General features: G+C 45.3%; 1 protein-coding gene across 2 annotated transcripts; it reads right to left on the minus strand.

Annotated features, from left to right (window-relative positions):
- Positions 1 to 3306: 3306 nt before the first annotated feature.
- On the minus strand, positions 3307 to 10709 carry CLN5 (CLN5 intracellular trafficking protein). 2 transcript variants are annotated; one of them, XM_064408522.1, is made up of 4 exons: positions 10433 to 10709; positions 7694 to 7859; positions 6290 to 6515; positions 3307 to 4493 (listed from the first exon to the last, which is right to left on the minus strand). In XM_064408522.1, exons 1-4 carry the CDS (start codon positions 10546 to 10548, stop codon positions 3982 to 3984), a joined length of 1020 nt encoding a protein of 339 aa, XP_064264592.1. In that variant the 5' UTR covers positions 10549 to 10709; the 3' UTR covers positions 3307 to 3981. The 2 variants fall into 2 exon arrangements, with proteins under 2 accessions (XP_064264592.1, XP_064264593.1); XM_064408523.1 differs by lacking the exon at positions 10433 to 10709 and adding an exon at positions 10154 to 10388.
- Positions 10710 to 16367: the final 5658 nt, after the last annotated feature.

Raw genomic sequence — 16367 nt, forward strand, 5'->3', positions numbered from 1 at the left:
TAAGTTCATAACTATATTTTGAGCAAAGAGTGCTCAGCGGACTGGACATCTTTATAGGGGAGTTGTATGTTTCTGTAGAGCTTTGATTTAAAAATTGCATTTTATGAAATATGCGGTTTTTGTATTAGAATTTGTTAAATTAATGTAATACTATAATTTGCTTTTATTTGTACAAAAGGTGTCAATATATTTAGTCCGTAAAAGTAAAAAAGCTCTGTGTCTTTTATAACCCACCTCTCAGAACTGCCTGTATGAGAAAGGTGGAGTAACATTTGTAGTCTGGGGAACAGGATTTAGTTTTCACTAAATTAATGTGAAGTAATACCATTAGTAATGGAGCCAAAAGCTCTTTGGACTTTGACTGCAGGTGTCCCGATGCTGCAAGGTAAGTCGCCAACCTGTTGGTAGTGGGAATAACCAACTGAAAGGCAAGGCACAACCTCAGTACCCAGTCCCACTCCTTGAAGTCACACCTTTGAAACCCAGCGTTCTGCTGCTCACAGAGAGAGGCCTCTGTCAGACCCCAGTGCGAGGAATGTATTGGGAGCTGAAGGTGGCAGGGTTGGCTGTAGCAGAACTGCTTCAGAATGCCCCATCAAGGTAACTGGCTGGCTTTGAGAAGCCTGTGTTGTTGCACTGACTTCAAAAAGTCCTTCCTGCATGCATCACCACATTACACCGGTTATTAAGATGTTCACCACAAGAAAACTGCTTAAAAGCAGTTGTCTCCCTCTTCCAGCAGTTTTATACATTGAATCAATTACTGCATCCTTGGTTCAAATAATCCAACTATGACATAAACTTGCCAGCAAGCCTACAGTGGTTTTTGAGCAAATTCTGTATGTCTTCTTTTGCCTTCTAGATGTTGAAACAATTCAAATATATAAAAATCATGGCACAAGTAGTAAAGAGTACCACAGACTCACAAAGTTCACTAGAAACAGGGACACGGATGTCATAGATGTATCATTTTCCCTGAGCTCACCTTTATTTCTTATTGGAAAAACAAAACGCAAGTGTTGGCTTGGTTGTCCAGTTTTGGGTCGGAGTTAATGTGTGCAGTGACAAATCTCACCTCTGAATCCGAGTGGTTACAAGTTAAGATGTTGAAGGCAGGAGCTCTCCTAATCTAGAACATCTGGGGGTGGGTTTGTGAGGGGGCAGGCAGAGAGTATCAGTACCAGTGACTTTCATTGTGTGGTGCTTTGAGAAACAGGAGCAGCACACTGACCTTGTTGGATGATGAGCCAGGATCTGCTTTGCTGGAGAACCGTCAAGAATGAAGTGTGGCTTACAACCCCGAGCAGCCCACAGGTGTGGCAGTGCAGCAGTTTTGCACAAGACCAGTGTGCAGACTTGGAAATCATCGTAGTACAGAATGATTGTACATTTTTGCCCTCAAGTGAAATGTGCATAAGAGCAGGGAGCAGAACCAAGCACAGTCTGAAGTGATGAACAAGTCCTGTGTTCAAAGTGTGAGTAAAGACTGAGTGACACTGACACAATGCCACGCTTATCCTTGAGCCTGACACTCCCCTGGTTCCTATTGTTGGGCAAGTGCTAATACCGCCTGGCTGTGAGTGAAATGAGGTCGGATCCTACCTACTGCTCCCTGTGTGACTTTCAGGAGGAGGCTGTCCTTAAGTGTTTGAGGTGAATAGGTGGTTTTCAGTCACGAGCAGATCATCAGGTGCATGGAAGCTGTGATACCTAATGCTTCCTTTTTAAGTTTTAAAAGTGTCATTTTTACGGATTTATTCTGGGCTTGTCTAAACTTTGCAGAAAAACCTCTCTGGTTTTTTTGGATCTAATTCTGTAAGCCTAACTCAAGGATTGTGGATTCTACCTACAAAAAAGCACTGCACTCAACAACTTCAACTCATTCCAGTGCAGTGATTCCACTTTAACTGCAACAGTGGCACTTCTTTCAGGACTGCAGTTTGTACTGGCGGAGTTTATTCCCACCCAGCTGTGCATTGAGTCTGAACAATTAATTAACACACAACCGCCCCCCCCCAGCTGAGAGAAGCAAAGAAAGTGAGAGCTCTCTCATAAATAGTGGCCTCAGAAGGAACTGTGTGTTATATAAATGGCAACTCCTGCATTGACAATTGCTATCTTTAAAGTGAGGACAGTGTTCAAAGTGTGAAACGGACACATGTGGCTGCATGGAGGAATCCCCCCATCATTGGCAGTGTGATCTGTAAGCTTGGTTCTGTGATCCTATTTCCCCTTCAGAGCTTTGAACAGTGGTTTGTGATATTGAGGCTTTTTCCTGGGAAGACAAAAGTGAGTTTAACATTGGGAGTTTCAGAGACATAAAAAAGTGCATCAGTGAGAATGTAACTTCTGTAGACAGGCTTATTGCAGCCCCTTTGACTTCCCTAGCGCCTCCTGGATTTCCTTCCTGGTGGTGCTGTGTGGTGCTTGATTGCTGGGGTAAAACCATGACAATCCAAAGCCGAGCTCAGTCACAAGGGCCTGTGACTTTGGCTAAAAAGACTCAAATCTTTCAGTCTGTGGTAAAAGATGAAGTTTCACTTAATAGTGGAAATAGCAGCTTGAAGAGAGGTGTGCTCATCCTTTCATTCTTCTCCCATTACCTCTCATGCTCATCCCATTACATGATAATGCAATTCAACTAATTAATTTTAGTGACTTTCTGAATACAAGGGTAATTTTCTGCCATTCTTATTATTTGAATCCAAGCACTGTGTACTCTCCTCTCTGGCTGCAGCAGGGTATTAGCTTGGCTCAAGCCAAATGAAACTGCTGAGTTTTGTTCCTGTGTTCCTGCGTGGCCACAAGGCAGCAATAACCTCTGCAGGAGCACTATTCATCCCACAGCTAGTTTTAAAAAAACATCCAAGCAAGCAGTGAACACTTGGAGATGATTACATTGCTGCAGCTGTGGTTTTTCAGTGTGCAGGCGCCTCAGTAGCTTCCAGAAAGCCAGTGTTCCTCTGGCTTTGGTCCCTTGGGTTTAAAGGGAACAAAGTAGTTGCAAAGTGCTCGAAGCTGAGCTGGAACAGGACTCAAGGACAGCACAGCATAACTACAGCAAACATCACTGCTAGGAAGAGGCTGCAGTCACATTTTAGAGGCAGCTCTATGACAAACTTGAATTTTTAACTTCAATGTCGATGCCCCACAAGCTGTCATTACTTCTTTCATATTAAAATTTCTATTCTTTTTTAAAAAAGTTGACAAGAATATACACAAATTCTACAAAACTGACCCAACTGAAGCCTCAAGTAGACTTTAAGATAGTAGACTGGATAGCAGAACACTGCAATTATGCATGAGTCGACATGAAGGCAGGCAGTTTGGCTTTTATCTGTGGCACAGAACACACATGAAACTGAAGAAGAGACAGCTGTTAGTGTTCACAGTGCAGCTGAAGGAAGCAAAGTGGTGAAAAAGCATCACCCATGCCATCCTCCAGTACATTCACTGCCCCAGAATAGCAGAGAATAGTCCATAGGCCCCAGCTGTACAAACCAAAGAACTACAGGAACATCAGTGTAAGGCACATGTTGAAGGAACTGGACACATCCAGACACTCCTGCTGAGTTAGTCCTTGTAACTTGTGTCCCACCTCTGCTAGTGGCCAGGTGCCACCGGCTGCCACATGGCCATGCGTGTGAAGAGCACCTGAGCCAAGAGCAGAGAGCTGCCTCCCCATTCCCCCTCTGGAACTGCAGAGCTCAGCCAGAGGAGCCACTGCAGTCTCCCCTCAGGCAGCAGGGGGCCATGCTTACACAGAAGCCGGCCAGGCCAGAGATGCTGAAGCGTTCATGAATGTCTTATACAAGTAGTAAGAAGAAAACTGCAGTGTTTCACCTGGTACAGCAAAGCCTTCCCAACACAATTTTTACAGTCAGCAGTGAATCATACAACCCTGTAACACCATCATGGCAGCACTCCAAAATCCTTAAGAATATTCTGCCATAAAGGCAAGTTCTGTTCTTCAGTAGACAGTCATACACCAAAAGATGCTTTGCTTCCAACAGGCAAAGGGACCTCTTCATAAATTATTTTGAGATAAGGAGACTTCATAGGTAAAAACCAGTATTCCAAGTTGTAGAAGAGGTAAAACTGATGATTCAAGATAACACGATCAATTATTTTGAAAAGATCCACAAAAAACTCTCTGACACTCTGATGAGGTTTAAATGGATTGTAAAAGTCTCTTATAGCTGCTGCCAGTGTCTTGTTTCCTTGTGGTCCAAAAATAGATGTTTCATTCCCCAGATAAATAGGTTCTCCACTGAATAAAATGATGCTCGTGTAGTTTGTTTGTATCTTCTTAAATACAGCTCCTAAGTCAGCTAGCTTCTGGTAGGTTCTCAGTATAAACTTGGAGCACTCATAAGAGTCAAACCACACTGTTGACTTTTTGTCAGGACTTGCTTGAACTGTCCAGGTCTCGTAGTAAATGCCAGTGTCATTGTCGTGTTTTACCCACTGTGCCATTTCATTAAACATGGTTCCTGGAAGAGATGAAAATAAGTATTGCAGAGATGAGGTAACAAATGCAGGATTCAAAATATTTTCCACCTGTTTCAAGGTTCACCTGCGTCTCCTGCAAAAGTTTACCTACACTACCTCACCACACACAGACACAAGGCTTAGGTCAGAGGGGCAAGGGATAACCCACTGAATAAACTGCATTTACATGCAGGTTATTTAAACTGCAATTCCTTTTCCTGGTCCTATGCCAGAACATTCCAACACCAGAGAACTGTGACACTTCTCATCTTGCATTATCCATGCAGACAAACAGGGCAGAGGTAGTACAGTCTACAGGAGATGCTGGCAAAATGCTCAGCAGACCAATAGACATTTCTGCACTTCAAGTTTTAACTAAACTCAAAAATTCAGACCAGAAATTTTCATGTCTCTTCACAAAAGAGACACAGACTGAGACACCCTGCTGATTTAGCAGCTCCACAGCTGGCAAAGCTGAATTGAGCCAAATGATGGTGGGATGTAAGACCACTACGATGGGATGCTTTTTGCCAGCTCTCTGAAGGGAGCAAGCTCAGCTCACGATGCTGTTCATCTGCGTTTGCATCTGCTCACCCTCTCTGACTAGAAATCTGACAGTTATTGTGAAATTCCGACAACTGAAAACTCTCAGAGGTGCTACTTCCTTGAAAGTTTCTTGGAAACGGAAAGCGAGAAAGGCGAGGAAGACTGTAACTCTGCATCCATGAAGCACCAGTGTACCCTCACCTTTCCTGGGCATAAAATAATCCACAGAGAAAGGAAGCATGACAAGTTCCCCAGCTATATGAAAAATTTTAACTTGGTATTCATACAAAAGAATCCAACTGTATCAGGCATCAAATACTTCAGCCACAAACTACAAACTCACAGGAAAACAGCTCCACTTTACGTCCTTGTTTAAAGAACTGCCTAGAATTTCTTAGCAGCACTGGATAGATTATGCAGAGACTGAGGCCAGCAAAGCTGCTAAGGGTGGAAGTGGGCACACACAAAGCACCACATCACAAGAGCTGTAAGCTGACTCTCCACTGTGTCTTGGTCACTGCACCAACTTTAGAAACTAAGCGGGTTTTGTCACACAAAATGTAACTCTCCAAGTGCTTAGTGAAGATTTTTTGTAAGTCATTCACTCTATTGCTAGAGCAATCAATCTGATTTATTTGAATGACCTTTTTACTTTAGGATTGCAGTGATCAGTACACAGCAGGAAACTCTTCTGGTGATCACCTATGTATTTTGAAGTGTAAGACCTAGGTTTGTTCTACAACATATGACAGAGACCTATTACTGGGGACATTTTCACTGTTTTTAGGACCCATAATGAGGGGAACAGAAATAGAGATTAATATTTTTACATCTTTGAGACTGTTTCTAAATATGCCTTATTTGTTTGCTCAATAATGAGCGTGTTTTCAACAGTTTTTCTATCTCAGCAGTCATCTGCCACTTCACAACAGAAGATTTTGTTTTGGTGAAGCCACGTGAAAAGAGCGCATAATGACTCTGTTTAAGCTGTTTTGCTATTTTTACACTCAAGAGACTCAAGTGTTTTTGTACAGCAACACCAAATGACTCTCACTTAACTCTCCAGTGTGAATTGTTCAAAAGGCAGCAGCCTCATGCCACTTTCTGTATTCAATAGAGTGTTTGAAATTAGCATCATTGACTAATGCTGCGAATAACCTACAGAACATAAGTTAACAGATACTGCTTTACAGAAGACAAGGCTGACTCTGTATTTTGTATTAACATTATCCAAAGCAAATCCAAAATCTACCTGATATTGTGGTCACAAGAACTAAAGTTCCATTTGCCTTCCAGTGTGCATCATCTATTCCTTCATAAAAGCAGGCAGCTCCCTGGTTACACCAGAACGGTGCATCCATGCCAGGCCGCAGATGTGGAAATGTGCAGTTCCCAAGTTGGAAGAGCTCATACCACTCCATTGTGTAGTTCTTGCCCGTTAGAGAGCTCTTGAAACCCACAGCATCATGCATAATTTTCTGGAAAAAAAAAAAAAGGCAAAGAACCAAACCACCAAAACTTTGATTTCATAACAACTTCAGCTTGACCTGTACAGAAGGTAAGATGCTCAGGAGCTGTTCTGTAACAGGGTGAGACGAGGGGAAGGAGTTCCTACAACATCTTGGATTCAGTAACACTGAAGTCAGTAACACTGAAGCACAACACACCAGATTGCATGACACACACACTTCTATTCAGAGCACCATGCTGTCTCAATTATTGTCTATCCATCCATTGTAAATTCTGTCACCTGGAAGCAGATACTCAGTGGGAGCTCATGATCAAGACGCAAGCTGACTTTTGAATCCTTAACTTCATGGGGGTATCAGAGAAATAAAGGACAGAACCAAGTTACCAAAACCAGATCTTGCTAATGAACACCATAAAACTAATGATAGAAATACTTAATTTAAAAGCTGTACAGTAAAAACATAAATCCAAACTTAGTTAACAACTGAGATAAAAACATTTGAATCTATTTCCACTTTTGACTCTTTGTGCTTGGTTTTGATTCACTAACATTTCTTTATTAATTCGGAATCATGCTTTGAAGATTAATTTTGCTACTGCTCTAACTATAAATATTACTAAAGCTGAGACTTCATGTTTGCATGACTCCATGAATAGAGACTTCAATTCCATACTCATCATAACACTCAAGAACTGTAAAAGCAACCAGCTTCTCATGATCCACCATTCTGACCAGCTGGCTGTCTGCTCCTGACAGATACCAATGCCCAAGCAAGTATGTGAGTTTTTAACAAGAGAAAAAATAATACACTAATCAACTATTTTAGCTGATATAAGGGGACAAATAAAAGTATTTTCTTGATGTGGTGATAACACAGAAGAAAAGACATCCAATACATAATGGTGTGTGTATACGAAGCGCTTATTATGCAGCTACAGAGGGGAACATGTTCAAACCCACCAACGATGCTGGTCATGCTCTTGTCTTTAGCTGAGCTGAATCCTGTACATTTTGTTTGAAACTTAGTGCTCTTTGAGTATCCTCCCTATGGACAGCCTAGCTCTTATTGTGTGCTCTAATATTCTTCCATACAAGCATATCCCAACCTTACAGCTCCCATTCTTAACACCTGCTGTTAAATTCAGCTGAATTTGTCACTCTAACTCTGTTAAAATGTCACCTTACCAAATGTCCTAGTAGGTCTCCGTACTTGAATTCCCATACTGGAGCCTGTAATCGATACACTTCAATGACATCCTCTTCTTTCATAAGTGGAATGGCAGAGCCAGTGGGACAGAAGGTGTAACGAGCTTGGCAGTAAGGATCGGTTTTTGGACGGTAATCAAAGCGCCTGTGTTGAGAAAGAGAAGCACACAGAGTGACAAGCACAGCTTTGCAGCTGGAGTAACTGTCGGGGCTTCCTGAGGGGACAGCTTACGTGTGCAGCACCCCCCAAGACAGATTCTGTGACCCAGACACTGCGACACTTGGAGTACACAAGTTAATAAGGCTGCTGGGGTAGCATCTGCAGAAACGGGACTTCAGGACTTAAGGCTGACAAGTGGAAGTCATGTTGTACTGATTGTGGAAATAATGCAGATGACAAAGGGTGACACACTCACGAGATCAGACACACAGATGCTGAGTAAAGGATAGTTTGAGATCTGCCTCAAAAACATTCTCCTGGCAATTTATTTACATAGGCATTGACCACTTTGTTCTTGCTATTCTATATTAAGAGGTCCCCAGATGCAGCTATTTTGACTCTACAATATTGCAAAGTCCAGAAAAAGAATTAATCTATGTTAATTTAGATAAAGTGCTCTAAGAACATAGCTGGGATCTTCACACTGTATACAAGCAGCAAAGAACGTTTCTGACAAGTGCAGGGGGGTGTGTGGCCAGGTCTTGGTAGCAGGGTGGCTGCAGGGGTGGCTCCTGTGAGAAGCTGCCAGAAGGTTGCCCCATGTCAGCCAGGTCCAGGATGGACCCTGCACTGGGCAGGGCTGAGACAATCAGGACAGCAACACCTCTGCAATAACAGATTTAAGAAGTAAAAAAAAAAGTTACTGCAGCGATGTGATTGTGGCCAGAGAAGAGCAGGGTTAGAATATGTACAAGGCACAGGCCTGCAGACACCACAGTCAGTGACAAAGGAGGAGCAGGAGGTGCTCCAAGAGCTGGAGCTGAGATTCCCCTGCGGCCTGTGGAAAAAAACCCACACTGGGGCAGGTGGATCCCCTAAAGAATGCTTTGACCCCACAGAGCAGGCTGCAGACCTATGGAGAGAGGAGCTCATGCTGGAGCAGACTTCCTGGTGGGACTTGTGATCCTCTGGGAGACCCATGTTGGAGCAGACTGTGCCTGAAGGATTGCATGGAAGAGTGATCCATGCTGGAGCAGTCAATGAAGAACTGTTGCCTGTGGGATGGACTCAGGCTGCAGTAGTTCATGGAAAACTATCTCCTGTGGAAGCGACCCCACACTGGAGTAGGGGAAGGACTCCTCTCCCTGAGCAGTGGCAGAAACAGCATCTGATGAAATGAGCCTGAGTCCCATTCCCCATCTCCCCGCACCACTAGGGGGAGGAGGCAGATCCTGGGAAGGAGAGGGGTGGGGCACAGGTGTTTTTAAGATTTATTCTACTTCTTATTATCCTGCTCAGATTTTGTTAGCAGTACATTCAATTAATATCCCAAAGCTGAGTCTGTTTTGGCTTGTGACAGTATTTTGTTAGTGATCCCTCCCTGTCCTTATCTCAACTCATGAACCCTCAAAACACTTTGCTGTATTTTCCTTCCCCTGTCCACTTGTGGAGGGGAGTGATGGAGTGACTTTGGTGGGCACTTGACACGCAGCCAGGATCAACCCACTGCAACAAGTCTTCCTGTTCCAAGTTCCTTTACAGCCACTCCTGTATTTCACTTAAAGCAACATTCCTATATTTGTGTTACCACGACCAATTGGCATGCACAGCTTGTCCAGATCTTGTCTGGTTAGCTGAGGGGGGCAAGAAAACAAAAAGAAGGGAAAAACAACCCCAAACCCTAACAAGTATGTCTGAAAAAACACACAGAAAACAAAAACTTAGGCCAACTGTGTGGCCTCATTCAAGTCTTATTTCTAGCTTGCATACCTTACATTTTCAATTACCCGTTGCACTGCATGTGACAAGAAACAAACACTGAAACCCCACATTTCTGAGCATCTCACTCCAACAGGACTGTTCTCCAAATCTGACCATCCCAAGGCCCAGCCTTGTAACTCCTGAACTTGCTGGAAAATCCCAGCAACTCATGACTCCAAGACCAGCTCCTTCAGGCATCACCTGACACAAATTTAAATGCTGGGAATTGCACAACAGGCTCTCAAAATTCCAGGCGCGCATTATTAAGCTGCAGTCAAACATTGACAACTACTCCCTTTACAAACAGCAAACCCGCACAAAATACACAATCAAGCATAGCGCTTCTTCTGAAGGGGTTCACTGCCTCGGCACGGCCAAATCTATCGCTGTTTTCAAGCCACAATGTGCGGTTGTGGCCCGACACCACCAGGAATTCTGGAGCTCAGGCAGAGCTACCGTTTCATTTGTGACGAAGCATGACGTTAAGTTAAATTAAAAAAGCCAAAAAAAACCCGTACCCCGGTTTCCTCACCACCACCCTTTCTGCGGGCATTAAGGAGCGTGTTTAAATGCGGGCAGTCATTCCCGGGGCACCAATCCCTCCCGCTGCTGAGACCCAGGGCAGCTCGGCCCGGCACGGCACTACGGCTCTCTTGGCCAGCCAAACACGCCGAACGCCTTGTCAGTGATCAGCACCCCGAGATCAGAAAGGGGAAGCTTCCCACGGCCTCTGCAGTCCGATGCACAGAGAAGCAGAAGCAGGGCAGCGCCGGCGGGCCCGCCGAGGCGGCACTCACCTGTAGGGCACCGGCCACCGCCGGGGCGGCGAGCGCAGCTCCCCCGGCGCCAGCAGCAGCACCACCAGCAGCAGCAGCGGCAGCGGCAGCAGCCGCGAGCAGCGAGCGGCGCCCATGGCGCAGCCGGGCCCGGGGCCGCGGGGGAAGCGGCGCCCCGGAGGAGGCCGGGCGGGAAGGGGCCGCCCCCGCGCCCGCCCACAGGGCCGGGGAGGCCGGCGGTGCTGGCCGAGCCCGGGCCGCAGGCCGGGGCCTGAGCGAGCGGGGGTGCTTTTCCTCCTCCTCCCGAGGGAGGGCAGCCGTGTGCCGAGTCAGCCCTGAGGAATGCGAACCGCAAATGAGTTTTCTGGAGGTCCGAGGAGCTGCGCATCGTATCGTTTATCTGGAGCAGGGACCGTCCGTCGTTTCACGCACTGTTTTGGAGTCGCGTCAGGGCTGGTGGAGGGTCTGGAGCACAAGTCCTACGAGAAGCAGCTGAGGGAACTGGGGGTGTTTAGCCTAATAAAAGGAGGTTCATGGCGAACCTTATCGCTTTCTACAGCTCCCTGAAAGGAAGTTGTAGGTCGGGGTCTGTCTCTTGTCCCAGGTAACCAGTGACAAGATGAGAGGATATAGTTTTAAGCAGCACCAGGGGAGATTCAGGTTGGACATCAGGAAGAATTTCTTGACAGAAGTGGTGATTGGATATTGGAATGGACTGCTGAGAGAGGTGGTGGAGTTACTGTCCCTGAAGGTATTTAGGAAGAGACTGGATGCAGCACTGAGGAGGCACTGAGTGCCATGGTGTAGTTGACATGGGTGTTCACTCATAGGCTGGACTCAATGATCTCAATTTCCAACCTAAATGATGCTGTGATTCTGTAAAAGGCACATCAAGTGCCCATCCTCACACCCAGAACCCACTGAGGGGGTGACCTCTGGGCCTGGCTGTGATAAACCCTGTAACCCTGAGCCTCTTCAGACTGCCCAGAAGTGTTGTCTGAAACTTTTCAGGGCTTCAAGCTAAGTCTGTATATCCACCACCCATTTCAGAACACTTTTTCAACATAAACACTTTATATTACAGGAATCATATAGCAGTTTATTCTCTGATCTTTATGGTAATGGTGAGAACTATCTTGCAGATACCTAAGAGAAACTGTGAAGACAGGTTTGTCAGAGCCATCCCTGCAGAAAACACAGCTTTTTCCAGCTCTGTAGGGTTCAAAATGGGCTATGTTGGCATCAGAATCCTAGAGACTAAGTTTAGTAGTTGGCATCCAGAGTGAAAACACTGGTGTGTGCTACTCACTGGGTAAATAATAACTGTGCTGTGGACTTTTGACTGTCAGGAGCCAGAAAAATATCCCTGCTCATTTCTTGTGAACCCCTAAAGAACAATCAGCTCTCTAGTCAGCACTGTGCTAGGCTATATATTCAAACAAAACTGCAGGTGGAAAACCCTGCATCCTTCATAAAAATGCAGGATAGGCTGCTGAATATGTTTAGTACCCCAGCATTACTGGGGTACTAAAGATGTTCAGAAAACCTTAAAGCTTTTAATTTCAGCAACATTTCTGTACTTCACTTCCCTGCTCTCTGATTCTATAGTGTTTATTTTTAAAATCCATGCCATTCAGCACTATACATTAATTTAACGCATGCTTACATAATCAATACATACTTATATTTCCATATCTCATTTTAATCTCATGCATGTTAATTGTGTCTGATTTATAAAATCTCTGGCTTTATTTGTTAGAAAATAAAGTGTTCCAGTAATCATGCGTGTTTCATAGCTTGAGTATAGTAATATATCAGCTCTTTAATCTGTTCAAAAAGATATGTGTTTGTTTGGAATATAGCCATAATTCCTAGTGCTGGAGATTTAGATGTGTAGCTCTGGAAGTGCTTTATGAAATGAAGGAAGGCTAATTTATTTCTTCTTTGAAATCAGGATGCAAGGAAGTGAAAAGGCATAATGAAGGAGCCATAACTGCTCAGTAGCCAAACTAGAAATGCAGTATGAACAGGTTCTTAGTCCTGACTCACCATATGTTTGCAGTGTGGATTATTAAATCTCCACTATGTAGATGCTGAAGGGGTTGACTTTTTTAATAGCATTTTTATATCTCACTTCATCAAATCCCACAGGAAACTTTTGTAGTGAGGTACTGGTTTTGTTTTTTTTTTCTCATGCAATCTAAGTTATGCTGTGAACACAGAAAATAAACCACTAATATATTTATGAATAAATATACTTGAGCTAAAAAGCCATTGTCTAGTTTATTATGCAGAAACATGTCAAATTCCCCATTATAAACCCACAGAGCTGATCTGCACCTTTGTCCACTAACAGGCGTTGAGTAAATACTGAAACTGGCTACAAAGATCAAATTCTAGACCTGACAGGACCCCTACATTTTTCTCATTTCTCAGAGTATTTTATTTTTGGATTAGTGAATATTGAACATTTTCCTGAAAAAAAAAAAAGACTCTTGATATTTTTCTATTCTAAATCAGTACCGTCTCCATCTTTACCCTTGACATGAACAGGATGGAATTGACTGAGAGAAAAGGGAAAATAAATCCTGCTGCTTCAGTCAGAAGCTGTGGGTTTGAACAGAGAGTTTGGCTTTGAACCTGTACTTGAGTCATCACACTGTAAGTCACAGCAGACAGGCTGCTGCACCTGAACTGCCCCTGCCTCACAAAAATGGGCTGCTCTGGATGGTGCCTACACTACAGCTGCACGTCTCCCAGCCTGTGCTTTGGCAATGTGCTATTCAGCAGGAAAGGCACGGTTATGTCTGTGGATCACTGCAGATAAAGCTACACATCTGGCAGCTTTACTGATCACGAGGGGTTTTTTTCCCCACTCACACTGGCATATGTTAGCTATTGAGTCAGCTGGGCACATACTGAGAAATACAAACATTACCTGAAATCACGCTGAAGCTGCTCTGAAAGAGCAGTTCATCAGTCAGAGGCACAATCTCTGCTTTTGAGGGGTAAGAAAGGAATTTCGAGAAAAAGAGGCAGAAACAGGCTCCTGTGTACCCACACTTTCCTACATAGCCTGAGAGCCACCTGAGCTGCAAGCTGGGCTGGGAGAAAGCCATGTCTTTTTCTACAGGAGCAGGGAATGACTGGGCTTTGTAAGATACTGCTAAGAGTTCCCTCAGGATCTCCTTGACCCTGCAGCTAGGTTGAGAGCTGTGCTCAGGACAGATGTGCAGTTCAGTAAACATTTGGGATTGCAGGGTAGCTCCTCCTTTGTCTGCCAGTTTAGGGGGCAGATGATGGAAATTATTTCTTTCCAAGCTGGAATTCTAGGGAGGGATCTGGTGAAGCCTGAGAGATAGGATGAGGGTTGGGATAAGGATGCAGAGGAAGTTCATAGTGAGTTTTAAACTGAGATGAACCCTCTGTGATTTGCTGCAGGGTAGGGATAAGTGAATTGATGAGTCAGCTGGGTGCCTGTGAAATACAAAGAGCTGTCCAAGTCAAATTTAAGCTAACAGTTGTTGTCAGGCAACTAAGGCACCTCAAAGCAGGATTTCCACCAGAGAAAACATCTTTCTCAAATCCTGGCAGCAGGAAAAATGCTGGGGTCTAGGGCAGAGCTATAATTCAACCCTTTGACGTCTGGAGGGGATGGTACCTGCTCTCTTCCCTTCACAGTGTGCACCTGGTTGCTCAAGGCCTGATAAAAACTTGTGAGGAAAGTCAGAAACTGCTTCTGAGGTGCTGAGACACCTCAGAAGGGGCTCCCTGCTCCTTTCCTGGCGAGCTGCTTTTAAGCCAAAGCTCCTGCCTCCCACCTGAGCTAAGCTGCAGCCACACCTGAACCCAACTGTGTACCCCACCGCTGCAGATCCAATGCATTGGTCATTCCAGCATAACCTTGCATTCACCTCATCACCAGGGATTTTTCTAGTGATCGGACTCTTGGTGGAACCTCACTGCTATTCAGTTTCTGGAAGGGATCAGGCACATAGGAGTGGCTAGATCCAGCAGCAGCCCCAAACAGCAGGGTAGAGCCTGGGATTACACTCCTTGTGCCAAGGTCAGTTCACAGATGTGCAGGAAGAGTGACCCACACATCAGGACAACAGGAAACGGGACACACCCGCAGCATAGCTCAGATGATGTCTGGGTGCCCAGACATCACAAGTGCCCATGGATTTGTGGCTGGAGGGTGTGTGGATGGATGCCACAGCAGAGGCTGGCCAGGGTAATTATAGGGCTACTGGTGCACTGACAGCCTTGGCCACAGCTGCTTCTCCCATCTCTCATCTTGCAAACATCTGGCTTCAGAGCATACTGCTTGTGAAATGCTCTTGCTTTTGTGGACCCAGGATGGAGAAGAGTCCTCCAAGGGCTACTTTGGGGTGACAGAAAGCTAGGGCAAGGACATGTCATAAGCTGGAGTGAAAATAGGGACTTAAGACACAGAGGAACATGACAAGGTCACACAGTCAGGGCAGGGACATGGCTCAAGCAAGTTGGAGCTGAATCAGGGAACAGAGCTGGCACAGAGATGTGACATAGAGAACCTGAGTAGGTTAGTGGGATAGGACTGTCATATCCCAGTCACATCTAGGGTCCATCCAGGAAAAAGGACCACCTATAATACGAATTTGAGATCCATCTAAAAGACAGGGCCAGAAACAAGACTGGAGATGAGGTTACTGACAATTCAGGTCCAGGATCCATCCAGAAAGACTAGCCAGTAAGTCAGGTCAGAAAGGAGCAGGGAACTGTAGTCCTGAGGGGGCTCACTTCCCTAGCTCTAAAATTAACCCTGGCCCTAACACACAGCAGAGTTTCAGACTACACTCATATCTCCAAACATGCACTGAGCTTAAACTCCTTCCAGGCAGAAGCCTTCTCCTAGCTCTCAAGCATAAAGATGATTCCAGTGGGATTCCAGCTCTGCAGACTCTCAGTGGAGCTATGCTGTACTCCTGCTCAATCCAAAGAGGCAGAGTGTGGGCTGCAGACAGGAGTCTGCCCTTCAGCAGGGAATTTCCCTATCCTGGCCCTGTCCTGTTCCAGAATCTCCCTGTCCATCATGCCCACACACTCCCAGCCCATCAGTATTCAAATGAATGCATTTTGCTGCAGGAAAAGGCTCTGCTTTCAAATGTTGTTTTTGTTCTGCCCAGACTGCTCACTCCCATGTCCTCTGCAGAAACCACATACTCCAAATTTTTGGAAGACACTCTAATTTTTCTACAAGATCCAGTTTTTCAGTCCTCTGCTCCAGTAGAAGAGTAAGTTTTCATTATTAAACACAAGCTTCTTCTTATAAGAGAGGCAGCTCATGAAAAACGAAGGACCAAGAGCTGAGAGATCTTACTAAAACTCAGTGCAGCTGATCCCTGGTGTGGCATTTGTGTGCACAGTCCTAAGGAGGAGACATGGGACTTATTCTTTCCCTTCTGGTTCACTAAAGCAATGCCCTAAGGGACTAAGCTGGGCGTGGGTCAAGAAAGAAAGTTTCGTTTGTTAAAATACCTCCGTTTTCCCTGATAAAGCGGAGCAGCTTCTTGAAATCCGGCATGAGGTTGAGAGAGAAAAAAGGACTAGGTGGGGTCACTGAAACAAACAGCATCAGGACCCAGCAGCACCGCAGGCCTCTTACCAAACTCCACTTTTTTTTTCTTTGGCTTTCAAAGCAATTTGGAAGCCCATTTCCATACAGAATTACAGCTCCGTGCGCAAAACAAACCCACCAAAACAAAACGCACCTCACAGGCTCCCCCCTGAGGCTCTGCAAGGCCCGGCAACTTTGGGACCACCGGCAGTGGCTCACGTGCGGTACTGCCCGTCACAGCCCCGCTGTCTGAGCCCGTTTTGTTCAAAACTAGAGACACATGCCATTTGCTTGCCACATTTCCTCGTTTATTTCCCGCCCCGCCCGCCCGTACGGTGGCCGGCGGCGCAGGCGCGG

This window comes from Passer domesticus, chromosome 2 (assembly GCF_036417665.1).
Source record: "Passer domesticus isolate bPasDom1 chromosome 2, bPasDom1.hap1, whole genome shotgun sequence".
In the NCBI taxonomy this organism is placed as follows: domain Eukaryota; kingdom Metazoa; phylum Chordata; class Aves; order Passeriformes; family Passeridae; genus Passer; species Passer domesticus.